Here is an 11,764-nt window from a genome sequence, read left to right as displayed (position 1 = left end):
GTGACTGCATTTTGAAAGATTCAAGTTTTTACCTCTGCAGAAATCAGCCTTGAGTGTGGTAACTGGCCCTTGTACCTAAAATTAGACTTGATATTCAAATGTTGTGCCGAAGAAATTTTGGCGCCTTGAAATTGTGTTGACAAGAATAATATTGACACTACACTTGTTATTAGACAAATTAAATACACATCATCAATAATGAGTTTCAATTTATACTTCCTCTGTATATTTTTTAAGCGAAACGTTTTGACTTTTTGCATATTTCACTTTGACTAATGTTGTACAATGGCAGATATGATTTTAAAAAACTCACTACTAGAGTTGGGCATAGGCGGGCCGGCTCGCGGGCATCATGGGCACGGTACAGTAGCGGCCCGACACGGCACGAGCCAGCTAGCGGCACGGCACGACATGAGGAATAAGGGGTGGGTCGTGCCGTGAACAAAAAAAATAAAATTTCGACACGAAACCGGCACGAGCCCGCGGACGGCACGAACTTTTGGCCCGCCAGCACGGCCCGCGGCACAGCCTGCCAGCATGACCCATAATAATAAAAATAATTAAATAAAACTATAAATAATAAAAATAAAAATAAATTTTGTAAAAATAAAAATAATAAAAAGAACCATAATAATATAAAGAAATAAAAATAATATAAATAAAAATAATAAAATTAATTAATAATAAAATAATGGGTTGGCCCACGGCCCAGCCCGCCAGGCACGTGGGCCGTGCCGTGGGCTGGGGTGTGCCATTTGGTGGCTCGGCACGGCCCGCGACGGCCCGGCATGGCACGATGCCCAACTCTGCTCACTACCCATGGCAGATATGATTTTGATATCCACACCTGCCCATTACTCACCTAAGTCAAACCCATACTCGTTCTAATTGGAGATGGATGCGATGTGGAATCCGCAAAGTTATACCCTCTTGTCATTCTTATAACCAAATTTAGAAGCAATATCTATGGACATTACATTTACTAGTTAAACTAGCACTTTATTTTTTTAATTTTTTTTTGTGCATACAAGGGCCAAGCCTGAAAACAAAAAATTACACAACTAAACGGGAAGTAGTAACTCCCATAACATCCTCCCAAAGTACGTTCTTTATTTCAATCGGAGGAGTATCGAAATAAACAACAGTAAAAGAAGTCTGCCACCTTATTAACCTCCCTAAACAAAACACAAAGTCAAAATTACAACCAAAAGAATGTATTAAAGAACGACAACTACTGAGAATGTGCACGCATTCACCCCCTAGGTGCTCTCCATCTTGAATAGCCTCTAAGCACTTTATGCACGCATTGCTTGTGTATTTTAACTGTCTAATATAATTCTATTACATGTACAAATTTTAGGAACACATCAATATATTAATTTACGAATCTAAAAGTGTGAAGATAAGTACATTAAGTAGTAGAGCTTGGTACCTCCACTAACAAAGGTAGCGTAGCGAGTGATTGCGATTTCAATTAATTTTTTTAATGTCAAACGAAGAGCATAGATAGAATGAGTTTGATTGATCGTAATATTTGTAAAGTGTAATTTGCGTATTAGTTAATTAATTGTATAGATGGACATAAATTAAAATATGTAATTTGTTTATAATTTGACGTAATTTAAGTAATTGATTGTTATTTTTATTTATGTATTATTTGTTGATTGATTGATGTTTTAGTTTTAAAGGAAGAGGGGTGTTTTAACTTTTAAGTGGATACCACAACCTCTCCTTCCCTTATAATCTTATATAATAGAGATGACCAAAACCAAAGATAGAAGCAATATCTATGGACATTACATGACTAGTTAAATGCCCATAATTAGTAACTTTATTGACACTACATTACTAATAAGATGCTAATGGTTAGCAACCTATTCATTTGCTAGGTTAACATAACATGGTTATATTTATAACAATTTGATTGGAGTAAAAGGTACCCCCTCCATTTCATAATGTTAGTCTCGTATGTAATCAATCACATAAAATAAGAAAAGAAGAATATTTGGAATCAAACATTAAAGTACATAATAATTAAATAATTAGTTTACCTTATTTAAGTTTTTTTCTTTTTTTTTTCTTTTTTGGGAAAGCATAAGTCATAATGCATAATTTAAGGTCGAGATTTCCTTACTTAGAGTCATGTCATCAATCCACAACCAATTAATTCCAACAAAATTAAGTTAAAAATGGAACATATTCAATATGGGTAGATCTTTTTGAAACGCCCAAAATAGTATGTGGGACTAACATCATGAAACGGAAGGAGTAATTAATATAACTGATGACCAAGGTGATTGATATCTAAAAAAAATCTAAAAACAATTTAACTTCAATAACTACTAGCATATTATCAATTTATCATTCCAAGAAGGAATTCAAAGAGCAGTACGTTTGTGGCAAAGCACAATGATGAATCTAACCAGGCCATTCCCTCTATTCCCAAAAAAAGTTTATGTTTGGTGGGTTTACACGGTTAATAAGGATAATAAGATAGTACTCCGTAAAAAACAATGATTAGATATCACCTATATCAAGTATTAAGACATTAAATAAACTTTGGAAAAAATGAATATTTGCATTGGGAGTATGTGAATATTTTAGTAAATAAGAATAGTTGCATTGAGAATATGTAAATATTTTGATAAATAGGAATAGTTGTGTGGAGATTATGTATGTATAAGGGAAATGTGTAAAAAAATAAATAAATAAATAAATAAAAACGTAACCATTAAAGAGGGGAATGCCAAATAGGGCAAACGTAACACTCTTTCAGGTTCGAAAAGAGTACATATCAGAAGCATTTACTATACATCAACAATACACAACACAACTAACATAATGTTCGACGTAAGCAGCCTAATCAGTTGTCGAATTACCACATAACACGTTAGTCAGAGCAGCAGGGCAAAATGCATAACAGTATCAGCAATTAATGTGGCAGTTATCAAAAAGAAATAAAATAAACTAAAGAAACGCTTTTAACTGCTATAACAACCACTAAATTATGAGCGACATTGTCCATGAAAAACTCTAAAGAGCGATAACTGACAGAGACTAGCATAATATATATACCAAACTATAAGCTTTTTAATTAAAAAAGGAATTGAAGTCAACACATTACCTTCTATTCTTCTAATAATAGTAAAAAAAAAAAAAAAAAGAGGGTTCAAATCACTTAATCACATTACATTACCTAAGCATTTAGAATGAACCCTTCAAAAAAAAATGAAAGGATAAAGATATTCATTCATTCATTGATATTCCAATGAAAACTTGGGTTGTACCATTAAATGGCCGTCCAAATAGATTTGACTAGACAACTCAATCCAAACATCCACGCACCCTCACGCTCACTCTTTGGAGCGTCAAGTATTCATTCCGCCAGACAAAACCACACACCCCCACTTCTTCGCTATTTATATCCCTTATTTCCTTTGTCTCTCTTTTATCCCACAACTCCCTCTTTCTCTCTCTAAAACTCCCCACTTCCTCTCTCTAAAAATATGGCTCCTAAACAAATCAATAGCAATAACAATGCTCCTCATAATCCTACTCCCTCCTCCGCCGCCTATTCCGCGGTAGTCGTAACACCACAAACTGAGATTAAATATCGAGGGGTTAGGAAGCGGCCGTGGGGCCGATATGCCGCCGAGATCCGTGACCCCTTGAAGAAGACGCGCGTGTGGTTGGGCACCTTTAACACCGCGGAAGAAGCGGCGCGTGCTTACGACAACGCCGCCCGAGAGTTCCGCGGTGCTAAGGCTAGGACTAATTTCACTTACTTTGATCAGCAGTGTCTCAGCGCCAATGGTGATAATAACAGTCTCACCACCGTCGAATCTGGAGGCGCGTGCGTCGACGCGCATCCGCCGCATCTCGGAATTTCTCTCTCCGGCGCCGACAGTGGTGGTCCTTATGTGATGTACGGAATGTTAGCAAAGAGAGTGAGTGACATACGAGAAGCGTTCAGGTGTGGGCGCGTGTTGGGTAGCAATGATGGAACGCAGAATCAAAGTGAAATATCAGCCGTTGTTTCTGGTGATGGACGGCAGAGGATGGTTTTTGATCTTGATCTTAATTTGGCCCCACCTCGAGAAGTTGTATGAATGATGATTATCTCATTGTAGTTCTTTGAAATGGGCCCCACTTTAAATTAGTCTTTTTTTTTTATATTAAATTTTAATTTGGTGGTTTATCTTAAGATTATGATGAAAAAAAAAGGGAAAAAGAAAATGAATAGAAGACAGGAAGAATTAGGGAGGAGAGAGTTGAATTGCGAGCCTTAATTTTGTATTTTGAAGATAAAGGCGAGCTCTTATCTTGTCAGAGTTTTTGTAAATACAAGTAGTAACAAACATCCTTTTTATTTAATTAGTAAATTATTAATCTATTTTTATTATAGTTATTAGCATTTAATATTATTATAAATATTCTCTAAACAAGCATATAAGGATCTTGTTGGTTGAAGAATTATAAATAAGGTTTGTTAATTAATCAATTGGCACGTTACTTGAATAAATTAATAAATTAAGTGATAAGTTTGGTAGTTAAATATACTTCAGTACAATATATTGAGAATTTAATTGATAAAATGGGTAGTCAAATACTACCTCTGTTTTTTTAGTTAACACCATTTGACTTTAAAACTATTCACAAACTACATTTTGACTCGATTTTGTGATTAATAGATATGATAAAATATAGTTACGTGGGATCTTGTTTGAATCTTCTCGATATATATTGTATTAATATCCACTTTTTATAATTTTACAATGTTGATAATTAGAGATATTAAACGTTAAAAACATGCGTTGGCAAGCGTAATAATAAAATGGTGTCAACTTAAAAAACCAGAGGTAGTATTATATTGAGATATTACTTGTCATCAATTTTATTTTCTTTAATTGAATCTAACTTAATTTTCATTGTTTTAAATTTATTACAACTTAATCTAAATTTAATTTAGTTGCACATTAAACTTAGATCGGATAAGCTTTATTTACAGAGTAGTTGTTTAAACTAGTTTGATTTTATTTTTAATAAATTTATCTTTACTGGCCTTATATTAATTTTAATTTTCTACAAGAGGTAAGATGAACAGAACAAAACTTGAATCACATTTGGGTATTTGGTTTAATGCATCTGATTATCTTTGTAAAATGGACTATTGCTAAATTTTTTTAACTTTTTTTTTTTGAAACAAATTTTTTTAACTTTTTGGTTTGTAATGAATGAACTGATGAATTATTAGAAAAATAAAATGACCAATGAAATTTAAAAAATTAAATTGTTTCAAAAAAAAAAAAAGTTAAAAATTAAATGATAAATTAAATTTCTTTGACCTTTAAATTACATGGAGTAGTCAAAACAGTACCCAAACAGTCACAGACTCACAGTAGTGATTGACGGTCTTGAATCATGATGAAGTACGACCATTTAACCTTTAAGGTAAAATTTTTGCAAAAAAGCTTTTTAAAAACTTAACAAGAGTTAATTAAATTACAGGAGTAAAGCATACAACTACTTAGGGGTGTTCGCAGTGAGGTTTTGATCCCAAAGCGCACCAAAGTGCAAAATTGCGATTTGTATTTTTTTTCAAACCGCATTAAACCGCACTTTTAACCAAACCGCACCGCAAAATACGATTTGGTGCGGAGATTTAACCATAATTTTTTAAAATTGTACTTATTTTTTAAAAACAAAACTTTTATTTTATTTTGAAATTATTAATTTATACTTCAAATATTAAACTTTTTTTTTAACCTTTAATTAGCTAATAGTCAAAGATTAGCTCCTATATTTTAGTTATTTTATAATTTTTTTAAAAAAAAGTAGTATAAAAACCGCAAACCACATCAAAGTGCGGTTTGGTTTAAATTATTTTAGAAACCGCACCAAACCGTAAACCGTGATTTGGTCATTTTCAAAAACCGCACCGTAATTTTCTAATCGCAAACCGCACCAAATTGCAAATCTAATCGCAAACCGCACCAAATCGCAAAATTGCGTTTTGGTGCGAACCGCACTCTAAACAACCCTACAACTACTCCCTAAACTTAGCCAAAAGTTGCACTTTACTCTCTAAACTCTTAAAAGTTGCAAGTTACTCACTACTCAGATGGCCGGAGGTCATTTTTCAGGTAGTAACCTGATATAGCAGGTTAACACCCTAAACTTTGCCTAAACTATTGTACTAATAGGTAAACTCCCTCAACTTTGGTATTTTTTTCTATATTTTTTAATTTAACAATCTAATCATGTAAGACAATGGGAACTCTTAAAAAACTAACTAAATTTTTGACTTGGAAGGAAATTATTTATTTATTTTTTCCTTTGCACTAGTTTGGTTCGTTTTTATTTATTTATTTATTAATTAGATGATCCATATCCATTAACATCAGAGTTGAAAGAATGACTTACCAAATCAAACAATCATAATTAAGATTGTTCTTCGAATTAACAAGATGAGCATAAACATTGTGTGTCATTATATATCACATAGTAATTAGTTTGAATGTTTGATTTATTATACACATTAAACTTTTATAATTAGCAGACTTTAGCAAAGAACATAGTGCTAAAAATCCCTTATTGTATCCTTATATATAAAAAAAAAATCCCTCATCGTCGTATGAATTTGCAGTTGCGTGCATTGATAAAAAAAAAAAAAAAAAAAAAAAAACTACTTAGAATTCTAATTTTTTGTGATACGATGATTTAGAAAAAATTTTAGAATTTTTTGTGATGTTGAAATTAGGGTTGCATAATATTAGTACGTGGCTATAACATTTTCTAACTAAAAAGCCCAAAAACAAAAAAAAAATTAAAAAAAACCAAAAAAAATTGAACTAAACCAATTCAAAGGAGATAAATAAATAAATAACTTGCTTCCAAATCAATATTTTAGCTAGTTTTGAAATTAAATTATATAAATAGCCGTTTTCGTAAATATTTTTAATAAATTAGCCATTTTGGTAAAAGATTCGTTGTTTTAATGTTTTGTCACTACTATGTATTATATATTAAGGTTTTTTTTTTTTTTTTTAATTTTTTTTTGGCAAGAGCTAAAACAGATTGAAAATAATTATTAAAGGAAGAAAAACTAGAATTAGCTATTTATTCAAAAAATAAAAAAGACTTTGCTATAATAGCCATTTTTTTTCATTTCTACAGAATAATTCTTCTTTTTTTTTTGTGGGAGCTTTCTTCACTATTTTACAAAATAATAACAAAGTATCGAAAATGCATTGTAGTGTATATATATTGCTGTTAGAATGTTTTTTTTATGTAATAATCGATTTTTAATTATTATTATTATTAGCATTTTTGTAATGGCTAGTTAATTAAATATCATGTGAGGAAGTTTAGAAAGTTTAGGGTGTGCACTAACTTTTATGTCAAAAAGTTTAGGGAGTTCCAGATAATTATGTCAGAAAGTTTAGGGAGCTCTACCAATTAACCTGTAAATGAAGGTCACAAGAGGTTATAGTGAGTAACTTGCAACTTTTAAAAGTTCAGTGAGCTAACTGCAACTTTTGACTAAATTTAGGGAATAATTATGCTCTTTACTCTAAATTACAGTGTAGTTCTAAAGATATTTTGAATGTGGTCGGTCCCAAACATAAAATACATCAACAATAAGTAGGAATATTTACCTCTTTTTTTCTTCACATTTCTTATACAATATTATGATAACATTATTTTTTTTGGTATATATGAGTATTAAAAAAAAAAAAAAAAGAAAAACTATTTTTTTTTTAATTTTTAAAACGAAAATTGATACTCCCCCCGTCTCATAATACAATGTCTCTTTTCCTTTTAGGGTAAACTAAAATGCAATGCCTCTTTCTATTTAAAAGTTTTACTTTTTAACATTATTACCCTCTTTTTAATGAGTTGTCATTGTTTTTTCTTTTCTTTTTTGTACTTTTAACACCAATTTCCAACACTTTCTCTCTCTATCTCTTCAATTATTCCCAACTACTTTTTCTTTCTCTATCTCTCTCTAACCTCATATACACATATATACTATGAGACGGAGGGAGTACATTCCAGTAAAATCTCACATAAATATGTTATTGTTAAATTATAAACTTCTGTTGCATTTAAAATCTCACATAATTTTGAACATGAATGAATGGATAGCATCAATTATTCTAAATGGCACAATTTTCGGATCGAATGCTTCGAATATCCATTATCCAATTTTAAGTTAAATTGATTATGATTACTTTATAAATTTCACTAATTTTACCGCTTTTTTATCATTAAGTTGTACAACATATTTTAACAAAATAGTAGTTTTTTTGCAATAAAAAATATCATCAATTATATTAAGAATATTTTAATAAGTTAATAATACAGGTCAGTTTTATATGAACTATTTTAAACAATTTATATATATTCACTATTTCAACTTTTATATTTTGGATATCGGATATCTGAAATTTGAAAATCAACATCTAAATCTGCATCCGATATCCGTTTTTTCGGATCGGATATCCGATCCGAAATGAAAACTCGAATCGGATATCCAAAAATTCAAATCGATTATAGATCGGATTATGATAACCTATTATTTGGTATGATTTTAGGGTACTTTTGAACCTTGTTTTCGTTATTACTCGGCATCAAAGTTCATTTTTTATCCTATTTTTATGCAAATTTTGTACCATACATGCTTCACGGGTTGTTTGTGTTTTTAATGTAATGTAGCTATTTTTAGCACTATTGATGTGATCAAGCACGAGTGAGAAAGGATAAGTGCAATCTTGGTTGATAGAGCCATGGAGAAAGAAGGAGGAGTGTCTTAAAGAGAAATGAAAAGCTTTTTGAGAGCCTTGAAGGGTTGTTTGCGTAAGTGTCAACTTCAACTGACCGTAACTTTTGATCTACTCAACCTTTTAAAGTGATTCGAATTGGAGAATAAAGTTCGTCTCAAGACCTTTCCAACGATTGATCACAAGTCCATTTTAAGAAAAAACAAAGAAGTTACGGCTTTCCAAAGTTAAGCTGTCTAGGCAGGGAATTCTGCACGTCCGTGCAACAATTTGGCACGCCGTGCAAGGCTACACGCCCGTGCCAAAATCTACACGTCCGTGCAGACTTGCTCGATTCATGGCAGTAGCTACTGCCCACTTTTTCACCCTTTTGCACGTCCGTGCCAAATTTGGCATGTCCGTGCAAGCCTGTTTCCAGGCTCTTTCCTCGTTTTCTCCGTCCTTTTTGTTTTGAGGGTGATATATTTACCCCCTTGGCTCCCCTTGGACGGGTATTGAATTTTTTAGAGATTTCTCTTAGTTTGTAATCCAAGAACATTAAAACTCTCAAATCAGTAGTTAGATTTTAATTATTAGCTTGGAAAACTCAATTTCAACCATTGTAGAAGACAAGATTCCACCATTGTTGTTCAAATTTGAAGCTTCTAGTAACATTCTCTTTTCTTACTCTCCTATCTTCTCTCATCTTAGTTGTTAATTACTTGTTTAATTCTTGCATGCTTAGATTGTTAATTAGTTTAATTCTTAGTTTGAATTTGTTCATGAATTGCTTAAACCCTTTAATTGCTTTATTTTCCATGGATTGTGAGTAGTCTATTTTCTAGGGTTTGGGTAAAACCCTCAATGCAGTCACAAAGAATTTATTGCATGTGCTAATTTGGTAACTATTAGGTGTTAATTAGTTGAGCTTAAGTGGTTTCATTGTTTAGTTCTTGTATATGGCCATTGCTAGAACTATTTATCCAAGCTTTTTCAACGAAGGATCGAGAGATGAACTTGTGTTAGCTCCCTTATGCTTAATTGACTTGCAATGCCATGAGAATAGGAATTTTCAGTCAAGGGATTGTTTATGTCATCGAGATTATTCTTTAACACTTGTTTAATGCTTTTTAACCACGAGAATAGGTTGTATTCATGATTCAAGTAATCCCTCTAGCTTGAGAGAGTAGTTGAGTGCCTTAGATGACTTCCCCTATTTTATCCCCTTAATTCACCTTGATTGTTGCATGCTAATTGTGATTTGTGATGAAGTTGAGTGGTATAACCCGAGCCCTAGATTCCTCTTAATATTGTTAATCTCCCCTTAGCTTTTAGTTGTTTTGAACTAGTAGAAGTTACTTAAAACCAAACCAATATCGACTTCATTTAGCTTACTTAAACGGTAGTATCTCGGTGGTTGATTCAACGCCTCTCTTGGGTTCGACCCTTTCTTACCCTTGCTATTAGTTAGTGAGATCAAGATAAGATTTATCTAGGCTCGACGACAGCCTATCAAAATTTTGGCGCCGTTGCTGGGTAGGCAAAGCCACATTAAATGTATTATTGTTGAATGAGACTAAACATGTGTATATGTATAATAGTTTTCTTACCTTAATTTTTTTTATGTGTGTTTAACTTGTGATTGTCATTGCTAACGTTTTTCTTAGCTTTGTTTGACTTTGCATGACACGAAAGAGTATAAGCAATCACCGCTTATTCCTGTTGATCCAGAGCTAAATAGGACTTTGAGAAACGTGAGGAGACTTTTGCAAGGCACACCCGAGTTCTCCATTGTATATTCGGATTTTGGTCCAGAAAAGGTTTTTGGAACCAACGAAGAAGATAACATGGGAGAGAATCCTCCTCCACCTTTGCTACAAGACTATGACCACCCCAACGCATTCCAACTTCGGAGTGGCATACGTCTCCCCACCACGAATGCAAACAACTTTGAGCTTTCACCTCAACACATTCGCATGATTCAAAGAGATTAATTTGGAGGTAGTTCTCATGAGTGTCCTTTCGCTTATTTGGACAACTTTCTTGAGTTGTGTACAACCATCAAGCAAAACAACATTTCGGAAGAGTTCATCCGTATGCACATGTTTCAATTCTCCCTCCGTGATAAATCAAAGCATTGGTTGAGAACGGTTGAAGAGGGATCATTGAGTACATGGGACGAAGTCACTAGAGCCTTTCTTGGAAAGTATTGTCCTCCGGAAAAGACCGCCGAATTAAGAAGAAGGATCAACAATCTCAATCAAGACATTGATGAAACATTGAGTGAAGCTTGTGAGCGTTTCAAAGATTACACAAGGAAATTCCCCCACCATGGTTTTACATCATGGATCATTGTACAAAGCTTCTATGACGGTCTTACTCCTATTTCAAGGGCCAACCTTGATTCCTAGGCCGGTGGTAGCCTCAAAAAGCTATTGGTGGATGATGCATATAAGATGATTGAGGAAGTGGAGCAGTATGCATATGGAGGTGATCAAAGGCAACCTCAAACAAAGAAAGGCGGAATCCATGATCTTAGTGCAATCGATCTTATTGCATCAAAGTTCGACATGCTAGCTCACAAGCTAGATCAAGCCACCCTCACACCCTCAAGCTCCTCTTCACAAGTCATGTCTTGTGAGACTTGTGGAGGAAACGATCACTTGTCCTCTTATTGCAACTCAACAAATCAAGAGCAAGCGGCGACACTTAGGAAAAGAAAAGAGCAATACTCCCAATCCTACAACCAAAGTTGGAAACCCCAACAAAACAAGGGATGGAAGCTACACAACTAAGGACCCCCAAAAAACAACTACAACCAAAATCAAAACCAACCTCAAAACCACTATAACCAACCCCAATCTCAAAACCAACAAGCTCCATATCGCCATCCTAACCAAAGGGATCAAAACCAACAAAGACCACAATATAACCAACCCACTCCTCCTCCTCCTCCTCCACCTCCTCAAAAGAATAGCCTTGAATCCGTTCTTGAAACTTTC

The 11,764-nt window shown here is 33.3% G+C and overlaps 1 protein-coding gene across 1 annotated transcript; it reads left to right on the top strand.

The window, feature by feature from the left end:
- The first annotated feature begins 2,867 nt into the window (after positions 1-2,867).
- Positions 2,868-4,414, top strand: LOC110737693 (ethylene-responsive transcription factor 11-like). Its single transcript, XM_021918027.1, has one exon. It carries the CDS (start codon positions 3,507-3,509, stop codon positions 4,107-4,109), a length of 603 nt encoding a protein of 200 aa, XP_021773719.1. The 5' UTR covers positions 2,868-3,506; the 3' UTR covers positions 4,110-4,414.
- Positions 4,415-11,764: the final 7,350 nt, after the last annotated feature.

This window comes from Chenopodium quinoa, unplaced genomic scaffold, assembly GCF_001683475.1.
Source record: "Chenopodium quinoa cultivar QQ74 unplaced genomic scaffold, ASM168347v1, whole genome shotgun sequence".
NCBI lineage: Eukaryota > Viridiplantae > Streptophyta > Magnoliopsida > Caryophyllales > Amaranthaceae > Chenopodium > Chenopodium quinoa.
Note: the sequence above shows the minus strand (reverse complement) of the source record. Positions and strands in the feature narration are given on the sequence as shown.

Bases quoted from the DNA above. Each gene is read 5' to 3' on its own strand.
- LOC110737693 (XM_021918027.1), top strand. From the start codon at position 3,507: ATGGCTCCTAAACAAATCAATAGCAATAACAATGCTCCTCATAATCCT.